Here is a 26,216-nt window from a genome sequence, read left to right as displayed (position 1 = left end):
GCCCGGAACCGGACGCGAGTCACCGCCGTTCCTGCCACGCCCGTCATGGCGGCCCCCAGGCGCTCCCGGCCGCCGCCGTCACTGCGAGACGCCGGGAGTCCGCCCGTGGAGGCCGCCAGCCCCAGCCCCGGGCCCGGGCCCCGCGGAGCGAGCGACCCCGAGCTCGAGTCCGATTCCGAGCTCGATGGCGACCCCGAGCTGGAGCTGGAGTGGAGCGCGTGGCTCGACGTGGAGAGCGATGAGGAGCAGGGCGGCGGCGAGCCCTGGCCCTGGGAGCCCGGGCAGCGCTCGGCGGCGGCCGTGCTGCTGGAGCGGTGCTTGGCGGCGGGCGCCGTGAGCCAGGTACCGCCCGGGCCCGGCGGCCGCGGGGACGGCGCCGCGGAGTAGCGTGACTTAGGCGTTGTTCGGGTGAATTGTGCTGTATTGCGGAGCGCAGGAGAGGAACAACTTCAAACTGTGGAAGACTTATTATGGAGCATTTGCTCGGTACTTTCTTGCTACTGATTGCATTTTTCCTGTTGTCTTACTTTCAAAGGAGGCTTTGGATTTAACTAGTAGAAGAACGCCATGCTTTGCAAAATTCTCAGAGATGGAAGAAATGGTAAACACGGAAGCTGAAATCAATGAGGTACAGCCTTTACTATTGCCAGTGTGCACTCAGCACTTTGATACCTGGCGGTAATCCAGGGCTCTGATGAAGTATCAGACTGCCACGTGCCATGATGTCTCATGTTTTGAGGGGTTTTTTAACAGTTCAGCTGTTTAACAGTTGGCACTTTTTTCCCCAGTGGACTGAGTTGTCATCAAGAAAAGAACAAAACTGTGAAACAAAAGTTTTAGGAATAAGTAGAAGGACTCAGCAGGCTGCACCTTTGACTAAATTGTTTCCTGAAGTTTTCTAAGGAAACTGAACAATAAAGAATATGTAGTTGACTTCAAGTCACAAAAATGTGCCTCTTTATAGGCAATTTTGTTGGTTAGCCGGCAGTAATCTCAGACATTTCCTACTGCCTGAACCAGCTGCTGCCTTGTATTTTATAATGTTGGTTTAGACATTACATAGACTATGAAACTGCTTTGCAAGACATGTAAGTAGGAGAGACATGGGTTTGAAGGGTAGACTATCCAGTGATTACAGAATTGGCAGAATGGACACAGCTAGAGAGTTGTGGTCAATGGCTCTATGTCCAGCTGAAGGCTGGTGACCAGTGGTATCTGGGCTCTGTCCTGGGACCGATGCTCTTCAATATCTTTATCAATGGCGTAGACAGGGATCAGTGCACCCTCAGCAAGTTTGCAGATTACATTAAGCTGAGAGGAGCACTGGACACAACAGAAGGATGGGATGCCATCCAGAGGACTGGGCAAGCTTGAGAAGTAGCCTCACAAGAACCTCATGAGCCTCAACAAGACCAAATGTGGGGTCCTGCACCTGGGTCAGGGCAATCCCAGACATGAATACAGACCAGGAGATGAACTTATTGGGAGCAGCACTGTGGAGAAGGACTTGGGATGAAAAGTTAGACATGACCTAGCAACATGCAGTCACAGCCCAGAAAACCAACAACATCAGGGGCTGCATCAAAAGCAGCGTGGCCAGCAGGGCAAGGGAGGGGATTCACCTCTTCTGCCCTTGTGGGACCCCACCTGAAATGCTGTGTCCAGGTCTGGGATCCTCAGGACAGGAAAGAGGTGAACCTGTTGGAGCAGTTCCAGAGGAGGGCCATGAAGATGATCCAGGGGCTGGAACATTTCTCCTACAAACACAGGCTGAGAGAGCATGGATTGTTCAGCAGCCATCCAGTACTTAAAGGGGGCTTAAAAAGTGAGGGAGAGTGGCTTTTTACACAAGCAGATAATGCTAGGACAAGGGGGAATGGTTTTAAACTAAAAGAAGATAGATTAGATTAGATCAGATATTAGGAAAACATGCTTTACTGTGAGGGTGGTGAGACACTGGAACAGGTTGCCCAGAGAAGTTGTGGATGCCCCATCCCTGAAAGTGTTCAAGGCCAGGTTGGATGTCGCTCTGAGCAACCTGGTCTAGCAGGTGATATCCCTGCCCATTGGCAGGGGTTTGGAACTAGATGATCTCTAACGGCCCTTCCAACCCAAGCCATTCTATCATAAATTCTGTGGTTTAGGAATGAATTGCAAGATCTGTCTTTTCCAGCACAAATCACCAAATTATTTAAGTTGGTCTTTTTAAACAGTCTTTTTCTTGTTGACCAAAAAAGCCCCACCTAGTAGTAGACACTCTCTGGAGAGCAGGGTAACATGTTCTTGTGGTAATGCTTGCTCTCTTTCGTACACATGCTCTCTCCTATGCTGCCACTTTCTCCCTTTCTACTTCCTCCTCCACCCCACGAGAGTCAACAATATCTGGATAAGTATGTTAAAAATGCATTTTCATTTGATGCTATTATTGTTGTAGATAAAACTGGAAACGGAAATGATGCAGTTGGAGAATGAGACAGCAGACATTACTCACCATTTTCACTTAGGTAAGTGCAGTTGTACCGTAGAAAAACCAAGAGTCTTAAATTAGCAGCAGATTAATGTTTCTTCTGAGTACATGACAATTCCAGAAGTTATTGCAGCAGTCGTCTCTGAATAATTGTTGGAGGTGGTAGGTGTTTCATTAACATCTAAAGCATGTTTCCATACTATTTGAACTTGCACTCTCTACAGTCTTAGTAGAAGCTCTGTGTGTAACTCATTCTCCAAAACAGTGTGGGAGGTGTGATCAGCTCTCCAGGGTCAGTGGAGCATCAGCTCTGAGATCATCAGTAACCCTTGGCCTGCATGTGCTACTCTGTTTGTTTTCCAGAAACTCCGTGTGTTTCTGCTGCATCTCTCTCCCCCTAAACCTAAATTTATAATTCAGCACTTGGGGAGCATATGTGTTCATCTATTATTTCACACTTTTCCACTATGATTTTATGGGTACTTAAAAGCATTCTAGCCTGCCACTGTTAGGGTAGGGTAGTGAAATCTATTGCAATACTTCAATGCTATGGTATAGTTTAAGAAGTTGACTTCATCTCAAAGAGAATTTACTTAAGAATATGGATAATGTAAAACAACATATCTATATCTCTAAAAAGTAGTTATGGTGACTTTGAGTGCATGCTGATACTAAATCATGTATGCTCCAGCAAAAGCCATTCTGATTAATGTCTGTCTTGAATGTAAGCTGTCCATTGCAATAGATCAGTGTTTTTCTTTCTGTCTGCTGGACAGATTTTGCTCTTGTTTTAGCAGGACAATAGGTTCAACTTTGCAATTTTATTTTACAGGGAAAAAGTGCGAAATTTTGCAAGATATGAACAGGCACCTGGAAGCCATACTGAAAGAGAAGAGGGCTCTCAGAAAGAGGCTGATAAAACACAGATGTCAAGAGAGCCTGCCTATTGAGGCTACTTTTCACAAGTAGGCACACAGGAAAGAATTGTTCTTGTATGCATGAGTCCAAATTAATTTGAACTAGTAGACAGTAAAAATCCCATGCTTTCATTAATTTTTCCCCTGATAAAAATAGACATAAAAAATGATAGCAGAACCTCAGCTAAAAGCTAGTAGTTTACTCACTGATAAATTCGTAGGAAGGTAGTAATACATATTTTATGAATATTTACTTAGGTTTTTGGTCTTGTCTTCAGAAGTCTACAGAACAAGTTGTGATGTATTGTTTTAAACAAATGTGCTACATGCTGAGTTTTTTATGCTTCTCCCAAGCAGTTGTTACTTTAGCACTGGGTGTCTTCCTACCACTGTTGCTTGCTTAGAGCTAAGCATGAATGATTCCCAGACACGCATAGTGCATGTTTTAAAAGTATAGTCCTTCTTCTTATGGTCTAAAAATCTAGCCCAAGTACTGAAGAAGTGGCTAGTCATTTCTGTAATTCCTGCCCTGCTTGTTGCTAAGAGTCATGCAAGAAGTGTAATTGCAGAAAAATTAATTAGATGTTAAGGAGCTTGCATAAAGCTGGAGAAGGGGACTAAGAAAAGCAGGGCAATGAAAAAAGAGCTTATAGGTATTAAATTCTTGTTGTTTAGCGCAACCTTTGAGCTCATTTTTGGTTACAGGTGTATAGTAGAGTTGCTGACAGAGGCTGTGACTTTCATTGAGAAGCTTGAAAGCCATTTGCAGTCTGTAAGAAGCATGCCTCAGATATCACATATGATGAACAATATGGTGAGTAGTAAAAGAACTGAACCTGCTGTCTTCTCCAGCATGAAAAATGCAATGCTGTTTGGTTATTTGAGTTACTTTTATGTCCTGATAGACTGACAGGATGTATAGAGATTAAATCCAACCCTTTTCTGTTTCAGGACACCACTTTGTCAAAAACAGAGGTGCTCATGATAGAGTTGGAGGAGCTGACAGAGCAAATACTGAAATGGGAAAAACTGCAAAAGGAAGTGTATTCTAACAACGTATGCAATACTGCTGACTTGGACTTTGGCTTATCTTTAACCTAACAAATCATTTTTCTCAAATAGGATGACTATTCAAAGAACTACCTTCTTAGGGTCTTCTGTGAAAACTGCAACATGGGTGTCTTTTAATCCAACAGAGACTTTGTAGGTAGTTATATTTCTGTTATTAAGTAACAGTTCTCCAACTATTTACGAAATAAAAGGACAATAAGCAGTAGCTCATAGGAAGACAGGGTGCTGAGAAGCCTGTTAAGGAGTTCCTTTTTGAAATAGTTGGATTGGAGTCCCTTGGAGCCTGTATGTTCAATGGAAAATTGCTTTGATATTTCTTTTGCACTTGCTATAGTATCTTTATTCATTTTTGTAAGCATCTTGATAAAACACTGTATTTTGTACATCACCATGAAACTTCAATAAAAGCACTAGATTTCAAAAGCTCAGTTTCTTGCTTTTAATTTTGTTATAAAATCTTAGGTCCAAGCTTATGTTTCCGTAGGAGTTCCAATCAAGAAATTTAATTAGTTTTAAATTACAGTTTATTGTGACTGATGTGGTTTTGTGGGAAAGCAGGGAATGGACTTGGTGATATATGGCAGGTCTACTGATTTGCAAACCATGCTTCAATGATAGCAAATATATTCTCGATATTCAATGATATAAATATGTTGTTCAGATTTTCTGTTGCTTTCCCTATTTTCGGTGTCCCACTTAGAATAAAACTCTTGTTCCATGAGTAAGATTGACAGTTTATCAAAAGCATTGATTGTTCCAGTTTGTAGCCCTCAGGAAGAGACAGGTTGGTGAAATGTCATGGGCAGGACATCTATAAACCAGGATGGTTGTCTTTGGAGGGTGCCCAGTTTTGTATTCAGGATACGGAGCAGACAGAAGCGGTGCAGATGTATTCTTTTCTACCATTGTATTGTTTGGTACGTGAACATCCAACCTGTTGATTTCTGTTGCTGAAGTAAGAGCATTTTGCTTTTTCAAAATAACCACTGGGTGGCTCAGTACCACAGATTTCACAAGTTTATCTGATTATTGCATATAAACTTAAAGCAGAATTAAGGAAGAAATCTTTGGCTCTTTGTTGAGCACACTCTATTATGACTTACTTGTGTTTGGTCTATTTTATATTTGAAATTTTCTGAGAATCTCCTTTTAATCTTTGTAACCATTCTGCAGGGTGTGATGACAAGACATCCAACTTAACAAATCTCTAGTATACTGTGTAAGCTATGGTGATGTTCCTCTCTGCTGCTGTTGAGGAAAGTTAAGAGGATAGAAACAATTTGAATTAGGTTAAGCAGAATGTCATGAGGTAGAATCTAAGAATATAAACTCGTGATCAAGTCCCACAAACATTAATGGGGTCTTTGTGCCAACACTTGCTATGTAGGTTATTGCAGGATTTGAGTCCAAAGTCCCATGTTGTTGTTCCAGATGTGAAAATGAAGGTTTTCCACACAACTGCAAAGAACCTGACATTTTTACTGAAAACGCGTTGCACATTCTGTGAAATGGGAGAAAACAGAACCATAGGTGATCATAGGTCGGACTCCATGAGCTGAGTCTTTTCCAACCTAATTGATTCTGTGATTTTTGTGAATCAATGTCCTCTACATCTATCATAGGCTTAGCCTCTCACTCCCAATGTCTTACAGTGATGATTTAGGTCAGGCAAATTAAAGCTGTTGCAATTTAATAATTTTAGAGTACAATGAAAATATTCTAGTCAATTTGTTCCTTGTAGCTCTTTGAAATACGTGTTTTTGCCATATCCCAAAGAGTTGAGTATATATTTTTTTTTACTGTATCTACTATTGGACTATTGGACTCTGGAGTTGGTAGAGCTTACCTAATTGCCATTTGCCAGTGATGTGTCAATTAATTCTTTAGTGTAATTTAAAGGGATAAATCTGTTGAAGTATACAGTGATTCACAACTTGTAGGTATTCATTTTAGCATCGCTGTGGTGAATAAAGTATTGGGTCCAAAGGCTCTATCCCGTGCTTCACTGGGGAAAGTTTCTGGAATGTGGTACCTTTTTCATTTAGATATAACATTTCTGGAGTTTAAGGCAAACTGTCTCATGAGAAGAACTATACGTAAAGTACAAAAAAGCAGTACAGTTAAAAGTCAATTTAAACAGAAGTTTAAATATAAAAACAACACAGGACTCTAAAACTCTCATATATTATATTCAGATGTAGCTCCGTTTATCATATTTTGGAATGCAAAACCAGAAGTCCATTTAAAAATTTGCATTGGCAAAAGGAATTTTCAAAACCAAACAGGATTTGTCTATTGAGCCTGGCATCTTCTTTATGCCAATGCTACTTGGTTTTGCATCTTCCTGGTAATACCAGTAGGTGACAGAGACAGTATTCTAAAAGAAGTTTTTAAAAACTTTCCGTGATTTTTATATTACCCTAAATACAAACCTTTTATCAATGCAACAACTAGATACTGATTTCAATTAAAGTTCTTTGGAAGTGTCAAGATTTTCTTTTCGATCCTAAGTATAACAGACATGAAGATGGGATGTTTCCAAAGGAATCTAAAACACCTGAGACCTTTCCTTTAGCACTAATAAGGAAGGGATACTTGCCTTCCCTAAATTCCTGTCAAATTAATGTGGAGTGCTTACAGTGCTCGTCCCTAGTGAGCGCTTTAAGGGCACCACCCTTAATCGGACTGGCGGCATTGAACTCTTGGGTAAAACCTGCGCTGGTTTGCTGCTGCAGAAGAGAATTTGGGGGAGAGCGCGAAATCGCCGTCTCTTTCTTTGCGGGTGCCGCTCTCCCGGGCAGCCCTGTTTCAGGCGGAAAAGCGCGGTTTGGACACTGGAGAGGCTGCCACGCGGCTGCGCTGAGCAGACTTTCCCCGAAACTCCTACTCTCCGCCCGGGGAAGTTTCCCCGGCGCTCCCTCCGCGGGGCTGCCTGGGCCGGGCTCTCTCCGGCGCTGCCCTCCGCTGCGGGGCGGGACGGGCCGGGACGGGCGGCTCCTCTCGTCCCGCTCCTCCCCATCTCGGCCGGGGGGCGGGATGCGGGGCCGGGGCGCGGGCGGCCGCAGCTGCTGGGCGTGAGCCGAGCCATGGCCAACGTCAAGGTGGCCGTGCGGGTCCGGCCTCTGAGCAAAAGGTGCGGCGGGGCGCGGAGGGACGCGGAGGGGGACGGGGGGTCCCGGCGGCCGCGGGGGGTGATCGGGTGCCGCTGGTCCTGCCAGCCGGGACGGGATCGCCGCCCTGGGGCGGCTTAGCCGGCACTGAGGGAGGGTCAGTAGGCTCTGGGGAGCTCAGCGGTGCGACAGGAGGAGTGGCAGCCTCTCGCCGCCTCGCTGAATAGCTTGGAAAGTGTTCTTGGAAAAGTCACCCAGTGGAACTGTTAGTCTGACTTCCCTCTTCCTGAGCTCCCCAAAATAGGACAATTGTCATACAGTGTAAAGGAGTCTTGCCTTTCCCTGCTGTTGTTGCTGTTTTTTCCAGCGGGAGGCAGAGCCGGATATTCCCATTGTCGCTCCGCTCCGCTCCCTCCCCGGCTTGCTTGGCTCCAATGGAAATCCCAAAAGCTACGTGAAACGGCTTGAAGACAACTCCCACAGACAAAAAGATGCCATAGCACAATGCTCTGGTGTTATTTGTATATAATACGTGCTTAAATCCTTGCAAACTTTGGAAATTCGGAGAAGAAAAGAAAGAGAAAAAGCGAGTAGCCCAAATGTCAGTGGCTGGTAATTTACTCCTCCTGATAGAGAAATGCTATAACACTCCAAACAGGAATGCTTTGAAAAGTAGTACAAGCTCTGAGGGCCAGTCTTTGGTTGGTTTGATGCTGCCTTTCTTTTTGGCACAAGTCCCTCATGTTGTCTTCTGACTGCATGGACTTTTGTGATAAATAACTCTTTCATGCAGTAGAGAAAATGATTCTTGAAGAGTTGCCCAGGCAGAAAATTAGCCTAGTCATTTAGCCAGCAGTACACTAGCATATTTTGGACTCTTTCGTTCTTATTTTTTGTCTATAGTGGGTTTTTTTGTTGTTTTGTTTTTGTTGGTTTTTGGGTTTTTTTTCCAGATACAGACATCAGGGAGTTTTGAATAAAATTTAAAATCCCACCCAATACAAGCCTGCTAGCATTAATAGAAAAGGGAAATGTGCAAACTAATTTACAGGTTTTCAGCACATTTTGCCTTTAAGTCAAAGCTAACTGATTTTAAAAATACTGTGTCCATAATTTTGTTTAAAATCATGCTTGGGTTATATAGTTCTGATTTGTTGTATAGCTGTGAATGGAACAGATTTTAATAGATATTGGCATATTTTAAGAAGAGCTGCAGCATTGAAGTAAGCTTAGCTTAACCTTTTATTGCTTGGTGTTGTTTTAGTGGTGGATATACTATTTGATTTTTATCATTATCTTCCCTCTCACTAAATCCTGGTTGGTGAGGAATGTTGCATCACATCTGTCTTAATGTTTTTCCTGGGTGGGCTGCTTTAAATAGTGCATAATAGTGAATATATCATTATAGCATTAAACAGCACCTGTAGCTGTCAGATAAGATGTGGTAAACAGGAAAACCTTTGATGTAGTCAGTGTGGGCCAGCTCTTTGGTGAGGAATGTAGTTTGGAGAGGAGGCTGTGATCAGAGAGGTGGGCAGCTTCTTTAACATGAGAGAAATTAATCTGAGGCTGAAACAGAAATGTTTGTATGAAGGTGAGAGTGGAAACTCAGGGGTAATGGAGGGAGAGAGAAACTGTTAAGTAATCCCACTTACTCAGCTCATTATGGTGTAACAGATGGGATGGGGAGGGAGGCAGAGACCAGTCTCGTGGTGTTTGACTGCAGAGGCAGTAGGCCAGTTGTTCTTTCTACTGTGCTGCCACAGTTGAGGTCAGCAAAAGCATTTCAAGATGGATTTTTGTATGTTATAAATGGGAAGAGGAAGTGGTTGTATATTCTCTGTGAAGGCTCTGACATGAGAACTTGCTTTCTAGTCTTGAACAAAATTGTCTGATTGTAATGACTTAGAAGCAAATACCAAATATATGAAGGCTTCGAGTAACCTTGATAGACATTGAAAGGACCAAAATTCTCAGTGGGCATAAAGGTCTGCTCTTTTCCAGCTTCTTATACTGCTTCCATATTGTCATCACACAAAGCTCTCACTGTCTCTATACGCACACTCTGCAATTGCCCCAACAGGGTACCCATGTTGCCACAGCTTCTATGATCTTTCAGGTGTTTTAAAAAGGAAGACTTCCTGCAGTAAAAATTTCAGTTCTACTGGATTGAAGTACTGTAATTTGTACAGCCTCAGTTCCAGCCAAAGGTACTAAACCTGGCCTTTTAAGAGTATCAGAAACTGGAAAGCTGCAGGCAAAGGCTAGAACTCATGAGTGAGTTGGTTGTTTATAGACTATCATGCAAACTTCCTCATTGCTGCCCTTCATTTAATTTACAATGGCAGACAAACATTGGCTTTGCATCTTAAAATTTACTGAAAATTCAGATGTTAAAAAATGGTAATGCGGGAGCTCTCAAAACTTTTGTTATCTAGCATAAGGCAAAGAGTGGTCTTTTTGTTCTGCATCTGTATGGGGCCCATCACAGTTGACAGAGAACTCATATGCCCAAATAATCTGTGACAGATATTAAGCGAGCACGGTTACACAAAATGCAGAAGTTTTTCCATTGCCTAAAGTTTAAACAGCCTGTAACCAGTGTTCTTCATAATGCTATCAGTCATTCTGTAACAGACTAAATTATTTTTTATCACCAAAATATAGTTCTGGGTGTAAATTTAGTTAAATATTTTCCCTGGAGTAATATTTAAAAGTCTTTATTACACATTTACTATCCTACATACTAAAAAAGATTTGTTACTTTGAGGTTACACAGATACTTGCTCTGTGTAAATACATTTCCCCCTTAGAATGAAATCCAGAAGCCCAAATGGGTGCATTAAATCGTCTATAGCCATAGGTAATAATCAGGTGTTAAATAGGAACAGGGAACTGATGAAATCCCTTTATGGTTTATTTCCGGACATCTTAACGCTTGGTCTATTGGATGTGAAACTTTTGTAAGGAAAGTGTAATGTTATTTTTGGCTGTCAGTCAGAAGTTGTTGATGGAAACGCTTTGAATGCTAGCACGTAGCTATGTGAACTAGGAATGCTGTTCCTCTTTCTTTTTTGATTGCTCTGTGGAGGATGCCAGCACTGCAGTTTGCAGTGTGGTGTTATGATAGGAGACCTCGCCCTCCAGACTTGGAAATGGTGTGACTGGCTGATAAAGTATTTGAGTATTGTATTCAAGTACTGTGTCCAGGGCTCTCCTTGTGCCTGGGTAGTTCTCTTAACACTGTGTTGGGTGTTTGTATGCTACAGAAACAGTGTTGGACATGTCCTTTTACTTTTTTATGTAGGCCAGCAGAAACCAGTGCTAGTTTTTATGTGCTGCTAGGTTCAAACATGTTTGTCCCTTTGCTGTGGTAACCCATCATGATTCTAGTACCTACTTGTGGCTGCTGATTGCTCTTGTAGAGGATCTCAGTCCTGTGTTATGTAAGAGGAGAGAGGGAGGGCTGTTTGTGCATGGGAGACTCTCTGGGAGGGGAGTGATCCGCGTGTCCAGGGCAGTATTGTGTTGGGACCAGGATGGAGCACAGCTGCCTCATGCCTTTCCCTTCCTGATCCACTACATCTTCTGCTCTCCATCCAGCTGGTCTCAGTTCACTTGTGTGTACCCAGGATTCAGTCATTTATCACAGTGTAGTTTGAGAGCTGCTACACAAGTCAGAGATAGGAAAGAACAATTTTTAGAAGACAGTGCTCTATACCACAATGAAGAGTCTCATGCATTTCTATAGGATTCTCTTCTTAGCACAGACCAGTGACTAGAAGACATTGCATTCCTTCATGAATTGTGGATTGATTCAGCTTTCTGAGTAAAATCATTCACAGCAAGTTTGTTTTGTTCAGTTGTAAAGTTACAGTGGTGTTAGTTAAAAACTTGACACTAGGGCATCCAGGTTGCCTTGTGATGCTTTTTGGAACTTTAAAGTACTTTGCTTAAGGGATAGTACCCTCAGGTTTGGGAGTTACTTGTGCAGGACTGAGCAAAACATAAGACATATTCTGCTGTTGAAAATATCATCTCCACTTTTCAGCTGCTTCTCTGGTCTGGAAAAGGAGAGAGTTCTTATTTGAGAGAGTCTTCCTGGTGTCTTTAATAACTCACAAATGAACTTTCCCGTCCTCTGTGAACTTCACAGACCTGTCACCTGAAATAGCTGCTGAACAGATTAATTGATCCAAAAGCTGCTCTTTGCCTTTTTTCTGCTTTGCCTTGTTTCTGAGCTGTATTCCCCAGTCCCCTCAGGATTTCCTGACTTTGTCCTCCACACTCTGGCAAATGAAAGCATCAAAGAAATGTCTGGGTAGTCCCAGGTGGCAAAGCTGAGCCACTCTTCCAGCTGTGCAGGTGTTTATTATCACAGTCTGAGCTGCAACAGTTGTTTTCCTCATTGCTGCTGCTCTGTATGACATATTCCTCTAATTGCCTTCCTGGTATGCAACAGTTAATGAGGCTTGAGGATAGGATGGGAAGGAGGGGTTGAGTTTGTGGTCCTAAGAACTCAGGTGAGCAAGCCCATGCCTGGGAGGGAGTTTTAGGGGAAGTTTCTCACTTAGAGTTTGTAGAAAAAGGCTTGGTGTGCAAGGCTGACCTGAGCAGTGTGCTGAGCATGGCTTCACTGAATAGCTGAGAAAGGAGCTTGATGGATGGGTGCATCATGATGTGAATATTTTAAATCTATTTCTATTCAAAAGGAAAGCTATGTGGAAAAATACAATTACTTTCAGATAATTTTAGAAATGATACAAAGTAAATCACTATTAGTTTTTACTTTGTTAACTAGTCTCTGCTGTGCTCTATCTCCCTTGTTCTTTGTAATCATATTATAGTAAACAAAGGAAGGATTATTTTGCAAGGAAGACTTATTGCTGTTTTATAGACTGTGCTATTAGCTATTCTACATGTTCATGTGTAACCACAAGAACTTAGATACAGCAATGTGGTCTACTGCTGACAAGAGTGATAACTTGTGGTAAATTTCGTAGAAAACATTACTTGAATCTTATGCATAACAGATGTTTAATGCTTTATCAAAATAAAATTAAAGCAACAGCAGATTGGAGCTTGGTGTTGTTCTCATTCTTGTATATTTTCATATATATATTCCTTGCGACTTTGGTGCTGTCGCCCTCTCACACAGACAGAAATGGCAGACTTTTACCTACTTTTATCTGCTGTGGTAGTTGGGTGAGTGTTGTTCCTCTGTGTCTCTCTGTTACACATGGATTTTGGGATTGGTACCTGATGGTGGGAAAGAGCTGCCTCAGGCCTCCAAGAGTCTTTTGCTGTCTGAAAATCTGTATGAGCTGCATTGTTTATGCATAGCTTGTAATTTCAAGTTCTTTTCCACAGCAGAACAAGGATTTTTGAAAGAAAAGTTGATATTTAAATTTTGGTTTTATAAAGAAAGTCCCTCTCCAAACAAATGTATTTTAATATTTGTGTATCCTGTTAAGGTTATATTGGTATATTTTCTGCCCTCTGTCAAATTAGTTATTTTCTTTTACTTAGTCTATTATTTTAAGTTTCACGTAAGCTGTCATTGGTTGCTCTTTTCTAGTAGCATCCATACTTGGTATTAGCAGATGGTTTCCATAAGCCACATCTGTGACTTTATAAGGGTACTGCATCAGCAGCTTTTCCCAGATGTATTTTTCTTGAAGTTGCATGAACCAAGTTTTCTAAGTTTGATAAAGGGCAGACTTTCTAGTTTGTTAAAGCAGCAGAACTCTACATGACCCTGAGATGAGCTCAGCTGGTCAGAGCATGGTGCTGATAACACCAGGGTTGTAGGTTTGATCCTCACATGGGCCATTCCTTGAGTTAGTCTCAAGGATCCTTGTGGGTCTCTTCCAACTCGGAATATTCTGTGATGTACTAAGTGGCCACTGCTGCCCATTCCATGGAAGATTAAACTTCTGCTGATGTTATGTGACAATACAAATGTGCCTGTGCTCATTTAAGCCAGGAGCACAAGGTGCTACCTACTGATGGTTTACTTCCCAGAGTAAGAGGCTGTCTTACCTTGTTGCCCATGCAAAAGCAGTTACAACAATATCATAAAACACCACCTGCAGAACCAGCTTTTGGAAGCCTTCTATTTTCTCCTAATATTTTGCATTTTCATAGAACACATTTCCTCCCAAGTCCTAAGAACACTTCATGAGTGTAGAATGTCTTGGAGCAGGGATCAGACTTTTGTATGCAGCAAAGAAAAAAGGAGGCACGATGCCATTAAATAACCTGGCTGGAGTCATGTCTTTGCTGGGTGGTTTCATTCTCTAAGACCACTTACTCTATCTGAGAGAAGTTGTAGCGTAAGGTGATGTGACTTCATGCATAGAGATCACATCTTCCCTGGGGACTGATGCAGTCTTTAGATGCTAAGTTTTGTGGAGTACATGGTGAGACATCACTACTGTGCACAGAGAATTTATGTGAGTAGGATTGGGTAGGATTTCCAGAGTTTTCTTTAATCCAGTGCTTTATGTGATCTTTAGAAAGCAGTGCACTTCTAAAATTTTACTGCCACCTTCCTATCTGTAGCATATATTTAAAAGAAAATTAGTTTTGCCCCTCTGTTTGTAAAATCTAAGGGTCTACTATAGTAGCTGCTTTTAATAATAAAAAAATAATAAAATGAAAGGTACCAAAGCAGGAAGGGTGAGACATCACATTGCAGCATTCAGTGTCACAGCCATTTATTTGACTATGATCCCAGATTGAAGTTCTGTCCAGGTGGAATGAAGACTGACTTCTGTATCCAAATTCAGGTTTGCATAGAAAACATGGCATTTGTACAGAATTCCTCTGATGCAAAAGTCTGAATTATATTGTGTCATTGCTCAGTAAGCAGCTGTGAAATCAAGGGTGGATGAAACTGCACTGACTGGACTGTAGCTTTGTTTTAAATCCTCCTTATTTCATGCTTCCTTAAATGCTGGTGGTATGACAGATGAAAAAGGCTTTTTCCTCTCCTCTTCCCTTCTCCCCTCCATGTCTCTACATGAAAAGAAAACATCATTATTCCACAACAATTCAAAGCACTGCTGGAACATCAGGAGTATTTCTGACTTGGATTTATCAAAGAAGATGCCTCATGGTTATATCTGCACCAAATATTCATATTTTTATTGCTAGATAGTATTTGCAAAGGAGAATGGGAGAAACCACACAAGAATAATGGTAATCACTAGGACTGGTGATTTTTGACTTTCAGATTGTGTTAGGCATTATGAGAGCCAATGAAAGCTCCATGCAGTTGGGAGTAGCTTCAAAAAATTACTTGAGCAGCATGTCTCATATAGCAGCGTGCTGTCTTGGTGAACTCTGTGTACTTGGCTTCAGCAGAGAGTTTAGAATTATTTATAAACATCTGTTCTGAATTTGGTAGGAGGATTGCTGACCGGGTGTGCACTCCCATTTGCAAGACACAGTGAAACAGTTTTGACTTTAAAGAGAAATATCCAAAATGGTATTGAGTAATGAGAATAATGAGAAACACTGAAAATGAATCTTAGGTAAATTTACTTGATTTTTACATATACTTTATTTTTACATATTAAAAGATCCTGCATTGGCCAAAGTGAGGGTGTTCATACTACTAGCACCTCGACTTTGCCAGGTTACAGCAGCAGGTATAAGTATACAATACACTGGTGTTGTGGAGGGATGCTGTGTTTGGGAAAGTTGTGGTTGTAGGTACCTTAACTTGTCAGTAGAGCGCAGAAGCTCTAATGGCTGAAAGCTTTGACATTCTTCTCTACAATTTTTGATGGAGCAGCATGGAATCTTAGTGCTCTTCTCATTGGACCCTCGGTCTCTCAGCAGATATATCCTCAACCCGTTTGGCTGGGGTAGCATTCTCTGAAGGCTAGCAAAGCTGAGAATATGCCCTGCAGAGTTTGTCTCTTTGTTTCCGTGGCCAAGGTTGGTCAGTCACTCAAGAAGTGCAAAGATGGCAGCTTCTCAAAGATACTTCTGCCAAGGCTGCCAATAAACAAGTCAGAGACACTGTATGACCTACTATTAATGGAAAAGATAAATCTGGCTAACTGAAGTTTTCCCCATAAAATCTTTAGACTTCATGACCAAGAAATTACTTGGGCTAGATTTTCTTCCAGATTATACATAAGCTGCTGGCATGGTGATTGCATAGGTGTGCCATTAGAGGGCACAAAGTGTCCCCAGGTACAAGAGGTAAATGTTTGCCTTACTTATCATAGTCATGGGTCACGTCCTGGAAAGTGACAGTCCAAGAGACAGCAACAGTAACTGCTGGTATACATCCTGACATAGAAGGCTACTTTTTTTTCTAGCAGAGCCTGTGCAAGAGGGGAGGGATTGATATTCTTGACACACTGCTTTTGAGGGACTGTGTTTCAGTACAGGTTGAGGTTGGGTCTGGAGTTAACTTGGGTGGTGGGAGTTGGCAGGAAAGCATTAAGTACTTGCAATTATTACATTGCAGGGTTATTTTTGAAGCTTCTTTAAAAAATTATTTAATAATTTTCCTAAGCTGTATATGTTGGCTTTAGTATGTTTGATTACTTTGGTGAGTACTTTGCTGGCCTGTATTTGTAGAAGCTGTTTTGTTGCGTGACACGTCTACTGCTAATGAGTACAGTATTTTTGCTTTATCACATGTACACGTTCCTAAAACAAACAGGCAACTTCTAAAAAGTCAGCTTCCTTTGTTCTCCAAGTTATTTGAGAGGGTGGAGGAGAAGCAGGGCACATTTTAGAGTGTATAAAAAAAACCAACTTCCCCCTTTCTTTCCACCCACTGTTTCCTCCAGCTCTGCATACCTCCTTGCACTTCTGTGTTCTCTGTCTGAACTCATCTCACTGAGATCCAGCAAGCTGTGGAAGTGTCCCTCTCTGGGGTCTTGATCCTTCCATGATTCTTTCCCACTGGCTAATTCTCTCAGACTGTCTTTGTCCCCGTGGGGTTGCAATAGCTTTACATGTTGGCTGCAAAAAATTGTCATAGCAACGGCAAATGGTATGAGATTTCCTTTGGGCTGCTCATGTCTTCTGGACTGCTGCAGCAGCTTAGTTTCTGTCAGGTCTCCCTTGTAGCTCCCCATTACAGCTCTGCCACTGCATTCTGTACTTGTGTCACTGTTCTGTTGCTGGGTCTGCATTTCTCTAAAGCTTTTTGTGACTGAGAAGATGCAGGTCTTTTCTGGGACAAGCACCATTAAGTGGTGTTTCTACAGCTTTGTCTTTGTACAGGCAACTTGTTTTCATGGAAAGTAATTTAGGAGAGGCATTTCCCAAACACAGCATGCATTTTTCAAGAAGTGAGGGGAAAGAGAGGATGGGAAAACTAAATGTTAGAACGCCAGTGACTTCTGAGCAGCAGAAGTCAAAGGTGTTACTAGAGAAGCATACTTTGAAGTTGATTTTATTGGTAAAAAGAATACAGTTTTAATAGCCAGAGTTCTGCTGGGATGAACCACGCTTCACACAGAGATATGATGGAACTCTGTTTATTCTCTTGTCAGTCCCATAGGTATACCCTAATTCCCCAAGCACACATAAGCAAGCTCCATGTTATTGGATCACAGCTGCTATTCACGTGGCCCTTAATAGCAAGCGATAGGTTACAGATTAATATGCACGCGACTAACTAACACAAGTCTTCCTCTTTCTGTGGTCAGCATCCCCCTCCCTAACATCCTGTCGATAGTCAAGGACAGTTCACTAATATAGCTTGGATTGTGCACATATACATGTCCCTGTTCACCCAGCCATTTCTCTGCAAGTTTTCATACCTGTGGAGCAGAGCACCCATCCCTAAGGATGATGGGTTGCTTTATCATTCAAATGCAAACTGTTGCACATGTGTGTAAGACTGTACTGACAAACACAGGTTTTTCTGAGAGAGCTTTTGTAGTACTTGCAATCTGAAGTTCAGGTCAAAATATCTAGAGCAGCTGTGAGTCTGCTTTTCCTCCTGGGCTTTAGGTAGGAAACTGTGCTTTCTTTTCCAAAGTTCTCTGTTTTGTACCTAAATGAAGCATGATATAAACACGTGTTTGCAGGGAGTTCAAACACATAGTCTGTAGAGCTGGTGGCAGCTACAGGTTGCTTTGTTTATGCTCCCTGGTCTCTGGCTGTAAGCTGCAGCAGAAGGGAGGGGTCTCCATTCCCACCACCACGTGTTCCTGCCCTTTCTGTTGCTTTGGCTCATCACGTTGTGCGACCACTGTGCTCAGTGCTCTGGAAGGGCTTGCAAGTCCTGTGACACCTTGATTCTTTATTTTGGTGTGGGGCTTTTCCCCTGATCTCAGCTGATCTGAGTCATTGCCTGGGTGTGTGATTGCTAGAAAGTAGAAACACATGTGGGAGGTTGGAGCAGCAAAGAGAAATTGCCTCTTTCAGCAGTAGTCTGGAGTTAAGATAAAAGTCTAGGTGCTGTCACCATGCACCTAGAGTAAGGGGAGATTTTGGTTCTGTCTCTGGTGGCTTTCTTGTTTTGTGAAACTCAAACGAAGGTACTTGATTGCTGCACAGAGCTTTATGTCTGCGTAATGTGGAATCCTTTATACCTTCAGCTAAAAGGTGACAGTTTCATTTTGTGTTGTTTGTATTTTACTGGGTTTATGTTTATTTTAACATAAGTAGATGTGTAAATATGAGTATAAAATTTTCTATATCCAGAAAATTTTTGTATCTCAAAGATTTTATGTTTGGGATTTCCTCTTTAATCTTTAGTAAGACTGTAGCCTGTGAGAGTATCAGTCTATAGGAAGCCACAGAGTAAAGTCACTTGTTTGTAGGGTTATATGTAACACATGTGGACTGAAGGCAGTGAGTTTCATGTAACTATTACAGCTTGGGTTGAGAACACTGTTTGTTGTTGAAGTTGCCTTACTTCTGCAACTAGAATACCCTGGCATTTAAAATGATTAAAAGCTTTTCCAGATTTCAACCGTTTGAGTACAAATGTTGTATTCATGAATGCTTGCCTCAGACTACATTTCTTAAAATTATTTTTAAGCTTCACCCAGAGCAGTTCAGCTGCTGCAGGAGATAAGGTTATGGGGAATTATGTTTTAAAATGTATAAAAGCTACTTAGGGGGACCTTTTATTTGAATTCCCCAATTGATTTTAAAATTTGAAATCTTATGTGGTTCACATCTCAATCTACCCCTTTCTACCCAAGTTCTAAATAATTAAAACTCTTTAACATGTTCAGTGAAGACTTGTAATAGCATAGCAGGTAAAAGTTTTAAGGAATCTGCTTTCTCTGAACTTGAATTCTCTAGTGTTGACCAAATCATGCTTACATCATCCCCTTAAGTAAAAAAACCTCACTGTGTGAGTATTGCTTTAATAAGTTGAGCTCAGTGTTGTCCAAGTCACAAATGAAGCCCAGGAATGGGACCTGAGAACAAGGTCTTCTCTCTGGTTTATTTTCAGTAATCTGTTTGCTCATCTCGTGCCCAGGAAGAAACACTGGTTTAATTGTGAAGTGTACAGGTAAACTTGCATTAGACATTGGAAGAACTGACAAAAAGAGCAGGATTATGTACCTTTGGAGCAGAGATATCAGCCTATGACTAGCTACAGTGCAGTAGGAGAAGGGACACGAAACCTGCAGAGCAGTTGAAGACTGCCCTGGGCAAGATGGGCATGATAACAGTAAGAACACATAGCACAGACCTGTAGGGAATGACGTGTGTGCATAGGAGGGGAAGGATAGGAACTCGATGAACGATTTAGGCTGATAAAACTGGAGCATTAAGGACTGAAAATTAAGGATGCTCATGGGATTGAGAAGCAGGGTAAGACCAAGATCATGCTTAGGCACTGAAGAAAGAGTATGTGTAACCGAAGCAAGCTCTCTCCTAAAGGATCCCTCTGGTTTTCTGTCTTCTGCTGTTCTTAAAATACTGTGAAATTCTGTCAAAATGTTTCATTGCCTCTTAAATCAGATCTGCTGTATGGTGTAATTGTCGGCTTTGTCCAGTAGCTCACCTGGCAGAGATTTGTACATGAATATGTAAGTCGCCTAAGTAACTTACACTGGAAAGCATTTGCTTGTCAAAATATCTATAAAAAACCACATGTCCAGGTTAAATGCATCAGTTGTACATTTCCACATAGGTAGTTACAGCCTGTATCCTTAGGCACCATTCCTTGTTTGTTTGTTCTTTGGGGAGCCTGATGAGGCCTCTGTTCTGTACTCAGCTGTACATAACGCAACATTTGGTGCCCAGCTGCACATAATGTGTTTCCCTTTCTCTTGGGATCTGACATGGGGCTTGGGTGATTGATGTGTTGAACAGCTGAACACTCACAGCTTAACTAAAATCTCTGGGAGCTGTGCTTGTATTTTCTATGTGAAGTGTCACGTGTAAGTATGTACTACAGGAAATACCAAGTTCAGCCTGTTACCTGAGGAAGGTACCTCAAAAATCAGTAATGTGAAGCAAGAGACTTTACGGTAAAGCATTAATTCTATCTGCAAGAGGGAGCAGCTGTGCTCAGGAATGTGCTTAAAACCTCTTTATGCTTGGAAAGTTCAAATGCTGCAGTGATGGTCTTTGTGGAAGTCTTAAGTATCCTAAGGCATTGTTTTGAATGCTGTTTTGGTACAGAAAGCATGGGGTAAAAACTGAGAAGTGGAGAGACCCAAAGGCAAGGCGTGTTGTGCTTTGTGCCACCTGGCAGGTAGAGCCCTCAGTGAAGGCAGATTGTAATCGGTGGGGGACTAAATACTTCTGGACACACGTAAAGCAATCTGTCAAAGATCTAGGGCCATGAAAGAGCAGTTGTAAGCTGGGTTTGAATTTTCTAACTCTTATTTTATCTGACCTAATTTTTAGCTGACCTCATGATACAGATCCAACTGAATATCAGGAGATATATATACATCTAATCTCAAATGACGGTGTGTCTTCACCTTAACTTTTAAAAAAGTTTGACAAAACTGCACTAAGGACAAAATTGTTTTTATTGGCAGGGGGGAGAGAGGGGGTTGGTTTTTTTTTTTTCCTTTGTCCGCATCCTTTTTTCATTCTTTTCTAATATGATTCATTTTGGATGTGGAAGTTGTCTGTTGTAGCTAGTCATAGCTGCTTCCAGTGAGAGATTTAGACAGTATATATGAGTGCGCAGTCCTTTGCACTTTAGGAACAATCCTGTCCATTTACATTTCAGGACAGTTTTTTGGTTTTACTGTTTGCTTGGCTTTTTTTTTTCTAAAGAGTACTTTCTTGAGGACTACAATGGACACTTTGGATTAAGTGGTAAAAATCAGACAGTGCAACCTAAGGACTCTTGTGGCTCACAAGTCTGTGACATTGATCCCTACTCCACAAAGCATAGCCAGTCTACCAGTACTCCACTCTACTTCCTTGTAATTTAAAGCAACAACTCTTAAATAGAAATAAAATCTTAATTATGTATTTAGGAAAAACACTTTGAATCTGTTTAATCACCACAGTCTTAAGGGTTTTTTAGCCCCTTGCTGTTGAGATTCCTGAATGCAGAGCTGCAAATGCTATTTCATGTTGCAGTCTTATCTGTGTATATCTGAATTATCTGTTTTATAGTTCTGATTTGCAGTTTGCTTAAGTAAACATAAATTTCTGAAGTTTAGAAATTTGACATGCACCTTTCAGTTTCTTTATATTTTCAATGCATTTTTAAAATATGTTCTGTTTCCAGAGAGAGAGCAGAAGGAGGAAGAGTGATTGTAGAAGTTGATGACAGAGTGGCGAAAGTCAGAAATATAAAGGTATGCTTTTTGTTATCTTCTCTTTATCGTATAAGGATCCTGATATCTTGATAATTTTCTCTGTTTGCTTGGCTATTGGATCATTCTAATAGAAATATTAAAGGAGAGGTTTAAACCAGCACAGCCCTAGAATTACTGCAACAAAAATGTGGGGAAGGATTGTTTTGATTTGGGGTTAGTTCATGGGTTTTGGGGGTTTTTTTGAGAGGGGATGTAACTAGTAGTTGTATGTTATATTTGTCTAAGCTGCTGCAGTCCTGTTGCATGCTATCATTCGAAGCTATTAGTAAACTGTTTAGGATTTTTGCATATCTTACTGTTACTAACACCTGGATAATTTCTTTCCCTGTATCTCTCCTCCTTTCATATTTCCCTTCAGAGTGCAACTCATTTGCATGAAATAGAGCAGAAGGTGTAAAAGCTACACTTCAGGCCTTGGTAAAAGACCAAGAGTTGTAAGAATAAACTGAGTGTAGCCATCACCTTCCTTGAGAGCTCTGGAGCCTGCATGCTTTTTTTCTGTTTAAGTTAGTGTGAATGTCGAGGTTATTACAAAGTTACCAATTAGATAAAAATGACATGTATATGGTGTTAATTTTGTATCCTGTTTTGACTCATTACTCTCCTCCTTTGAGTGTTCATAAGCTTATCTGTTTTATTATCCATCACTTGGGCAAGATTATATAGAAAGACTTACGCAGTTCCTTTAATTTCAGTAATTGTCGACTTGTACTAGAAAGGTTTCACTGTCATTGTTACTAGCCCATAAAGGTTAAGTTTGGACTGTGCAGTCCCAGTGACAGAAGCATTAGCTTGCAACCATGACAAAGCAAAGGGGAAACTGTGGAAGACACCTTCAACTATGCAATGGGAAAAATGTTTTTGTCTTATCATTTGGGGCCTCATTTCTGTGATGTAGCTCTCTGTGAAACAGAAGAATTTCAGAGAAATATCAAAAGGGTTGTAAAGCTTTCCTGCCAATACACAGAATTTATAAAGATTAGCTGAATTGCATCTATTGTATGTGTCTTGGAGAACCTTAGCTGTAGTAAATGAACCTTTCAGTAAAAATGCTCTAGCAGATTTCTCATGGATGTCTCCACCTCACTCTAAGCACCAAAGAAAATTTACTAAAGAGGTTAAACTTTTTGCCATTCCTTTTCCATAATACAGATACTGATAAACTTCCCATTAGCTTGGAAAATGTTTTTTTTGGGTCAGCTTCAGAGTGACTTGGTCTTTCTGTCTTTTTCCTTTTATTGTAAGGTTGACAATAGGCTTGATAGCAGTTGGGACTCAAGAGAAAAAACTGTGGCCTTCAGCTTTGACTATTGCTACTGGTCAGTTGATCCTGAAGATCCAAAGTATGCATCTCAAGAAATGGTGAGTGATGTTTCATGTCCATGTTCCCACCCCATTTTGTCCTTCCGAATCACATCTTTAGGAAGATAATGAGCTGTAGAATACATGAGATCTCCTTTTCTATTCTGCCCCCTCTTTTCATTATTTTGTTTGTAATGCCACAGTACTCAGTCCTTTTGCCTAAAGTAGCTGCAGTGGGAATGCAATACCCTTGTTCGTCAACCAATGCACACTTTCATTAGATGTGTTAAATTTGGTAGTGATCATTAATGGTGGGGATCTGAGGACTCTATCTTAGAAATGAGAATTTTTTTCAGGAGCAGGTATCAGGATCTAGAGGGAGAAAGCTCTGAAAGAAAGTAAGAGTGTTGAGGTGATTCTTCTGAGAGGATCAACAGTGAAGTAATCACATCTTTAATGGAAAGAAAATTTTAATTATACCATATTGTTCAGAGATATTTTCCTTGATAAAGCATCAGAAATCTCTTGTAACTAATGGAGACTACTCCCATCTTGAGATCCAAGCTTTGGTTGATTGACTAAAAAAGAATATTGAAGGATTTGGTATTAAAATAGAATGTTATTACAACTCTGTTAATAAACAAGGAGTTATTAAAACTACAAATAAATACAGTGCACAGCAAAGCTATCCAAATGCTTCATTATACATGCATACAATCACATATTTTGGCATTAAAATCAGTTTTTACTGCTGTTTTGTCTTCAGAACTATACAAATTTCATTTTTGTCTGTTTTCAGTACAGCTGTTCTTGAAATTTTGACCTGTATAATTCTGTTGTTTTTCACAGAAATTATCATTTAAGACCAAGTTAGTCCTGTAAAAATTGTATTTCTGGTAGTGATGAGCACAGGATTGTTTTTACTTTTGGGAGTCAATATTTGAAAAACTGTCACTTTTGGGAATTACAGAACTGTAGGTGAAATTCTTGGCTGTGCTTCATTTCCTTCCTGGTACAGTAGTGTGGAAGATGCTTTGGGAACTTGGGAAGTGTATTTAGTGTTTAAAAAAGAAAATTGTCTTTCTAAAGTACTTGGCACTAGATAAACTTCCATTTTAGGGATTACAAATAGCAATTCCTTAAATGTTGAACTGTTTGGGTTCCCCCCCCCCAGCTCTGCTTCTATTTTCTTGTTTGTTTTGATTGTGTGTTCTTTGTGAGTTTCTCACATAATACAAGTAGAAGTTTGCTTCTTAAAACTGCTGACAATATAGTTGGCTTTCTAGCTGGAATGGTTTAGCAGATGAAATGCTGATAAATCCAGCTTGCCAAGTCAGTTTTAGCTCTACTCTGTGAGAAAAATTATCAGAAGTGCCAAATGGAAAATATAAATATTGGCTACAAAAGTTAAGGTTTTGTTCTTGTTGTTATTAAATACAAGTGTGACTGAAAAAGAATGTAAAATGCAATGTAAACAGTGCAGCTTCCTTGCTGGGGTTGAGTAGGAATTTCAGATGCTGTGGAGAGCTTTGTGTTATCATGCAATACAGTTTTATCTGATAAAAACAGTGAGGGAGAAACATGAACTCCTGGGCCATAGAAAATTGAGAAATGGGCAGTAGTTTCTTTACTCGTGTCTGATGCTGACTGAAAGGACATCCAGGGCTGCACCGTGCAACTGCTGGGTTACTGAGCCTTAGACAGATGTCTTACAGGAGTTAAGAAAAGTTAGAAGATGGACTGGTGTTTGGAAAGGCCTGGAGTCAGGAGTGAATTTCTTCTGCTTTTTGCCTCTCTTTGTGATTGTAGAACCAGTAAAATGTACTTCAAATGTCCTTGAGAAGAGGCTGCTGGAATACTGCAATCTTACTTTGCTTTTGGGCATTTTTCTGCCTTCTTACGCTGTGTGAAGGAACTTATTGTACTAATGCCATGTTTGGAATCATTGCTTCAGTGCTGAGCTGACAACAATGATGTTATCAGCAGCCAAAGGAGGTTCAGTAGCTCTGTCATCCTGTAAAAGCTTTCTTTCATGAGCTGACCTTGGATTACTTTTCCCTTGAAGATATCCTGCCAACTGTTATCATATGTGATTGGTGTATTGGTTGAGGATGAAAATTAGATAAAAGTATCTGTCTTGAGGTTCATTTTTGTATGATGCTGTCTTTTAGTAAACTATTTTTTTTCCCTGTAGATGGATGTATGAAAATCAAGTCCTAACAGTTTCTTTGGTGAAGGATTCTGTAACTGTGTAACAATGGGAGGGCTGCAAATCCTAGTGTTCAAGTAGGATTTTAAAGATACAAATCTGCTTTTCTGGATACTTCTTACAGTTTCTTCCAGATGTTAGCATTGTACATTTCAGGTTCCTGTCTCTTGCACTGCAGAGATGTGTACACACAATACATTTTATTCCCTTTATATTTGGATCAAATATTTCACAGGCACTTGTAGGAGGCTTAAGCCACACGTGTAAGTACTTTCAAATTTTTGGACGATGAGTTTGGATTTATTGTTCTGTTTTTAAAGACTGTTCTTTCTCTGCCACCTGTGCTTTACTGTATTTTCCAAAAGGGGAATGCATGTAGCCCACCTTGTATGTTTTTCCTAATACATTAAAAAAATAGGGAAAGTATTTTTTCACTTTAACTTGGGAAGAGCAGACCTTGCAATACAGTAAACTGAGGAGGAACTGGACCAATCTAGTAAAATCTGTAGTGTTCATGTGACAGATTATATGCCTTTACTTTTATTTTTTTAATAGCACTGAAACCAGAAGGGCTTTTCCCTTCAAAAGGCTGGACCAAATAGTCAAATATATGAATTAGTTTTAAGAAATGTTATTGTATACATATTTTTTAGGGCTGAATTTAAAAAATAATTCTTGTATCACAATATATATACAAGCTTCCTTGACTGGCATTACAGAAATAATGTAAGCCACCTTCTGAAAAGAGGAAAGTTTGCTAAATTAAAAACAAAGCTGATTTTGACTGCTGGAAGAAGAACCCATCACTGCTGATGTCTGGGAAACAGGCTTCTTAGCAGATGTAACCTGTTGGATAGTGATTGGTTTTGGAAGATGTCTTCAGGAACCCATAGATGGTCTACTGTTATTTATGATTATTCTCATTTGAAACATTTGAGGAACTAGATATGAGCCAGAGTTCTGGTTTCTTTATTTCTCTCCTAACTGTGGTTAAATATGAAGCTATACAGTCTTTCTAATGATCATCCAGTAGTTTATAACCTTCATTTAGAAGTCCAGTATAAGTGATCTGAATTCTTAGATTGCCTTTAGAAGTTGCATAAATTCTTCGCAAAATACAAGATTTTTGAAATGGGTCAGCTATACAAGCATTATTTCATTTTCCAAATAAGCTGAATTTTACAATGTGACCTGTGGTTTTTAGGTAGCCACTTTGGACATCCTTGGGCCTGTTGCTTTTGTTCTCTCACTGGGCAGTTGAATACTGTTTGTGTTGATACTGAGCTGAGGCTTTCATCCTCTTTCACAGATGAGTGATTCTACCTTCTCACTTTAAAGACAATTTTT

The 26,216-nt window shown here is 40.6% G+C and overlaps 2 protein-coding genes across 3 annotated transcripts in view; both read left to right on the top strand.

The window, feature by feature from the left end:
* Positions 1-19: 19 nt before the first annotated feature.
* Positions 20-4,883, top strand: HAUS2 (HAUS augmin like complex subunit 2). The gene is made up of 6 exons (XM_039553220.1): positions 20-342; positions 536-628; positions 2,435-2,504; positions 3,300-3,432; positions 4,090-4,198; positions 4,336-4,883. The coding sequence occupies exons 1-6, from the start codon at positions 46-48 to the stop codon at positions 4,483-4,485; spliced, it is 852 nt and encodes a 283-aa protein (XP_039409154.1). The 5' UTR covers positions 20-45; the 3' UTR covers positions 4,486-4,883.
* A 2,614-nt stretch (positions 4,884-7,497) lies between these two features.
* Positions 7,498-26,216, top strand: part of STARD9 (StAR related lipid transfer domain containing 9) — a 101,517-nt gene continuing 82,798 nt past the window's right edge. For both annotated transcript variants that reach the window (XM_039552106.1, XM_039552105.1), the window contains exons 1-3: positions 7,498-7,588; positions 21,268-21,337; positions 22,604-22,720. In XM_039552106.1, coding sequence (XP_039408040.1) covers positions 7,542-7,588; positions 21,268-21,337; positions 22,604-22,720 — 234 coding nt within the window. In that variant the 5' untranslated portion in view covers positions 7,498-7,541. The remainder of the gene's footprint in view (positions 7,589-21,267; positions 21,338-22,603; positions 22,721-26,216) is intronic.

This window comes from Corvus cornix, chromosome 5 (assembly GCF_000738735.6).
Source record: "Corvus cornix cornix isolate S_Up_H32 chromosome 5, ASM73873v5, whole genome shotgun sequence".
In the NCBI taxonomy this organism is placed as follows: domain Eukaryota; kingdom Metazoa; phylum Chordata; class Aves; order Passeriformes; family Corvidae; genus Corvus; species Corvus cornix.
Note: the sequence above shows the minus strand (reverse complement) of the source record. Positions and strands in the feature narration are given on the sequence as shown.

Coding starts and splice junctions, on each gene's coding strand:
- HAUS2 (XM_039553220.1), top strand. CDS start 46: ATGGCGGCCCCCAGGCGCTCCCGGCCGCCGCCGTCACTGCGAGACGCC. Junction 2,505..3,299: donor TACTCACCATTTTCACTTAG/GTAAGTGCAGTT, acceptor TTTATTTTACAG/GGAAAAAGTGCGAAATTTTG. Junction 3,433..4,089: donor ATTGAGGCTACTTTTCACAA/GTAGGCACACAG, acceptor TTTTGGTTACAG/GTGTATAGTAGAGTTGCTGA.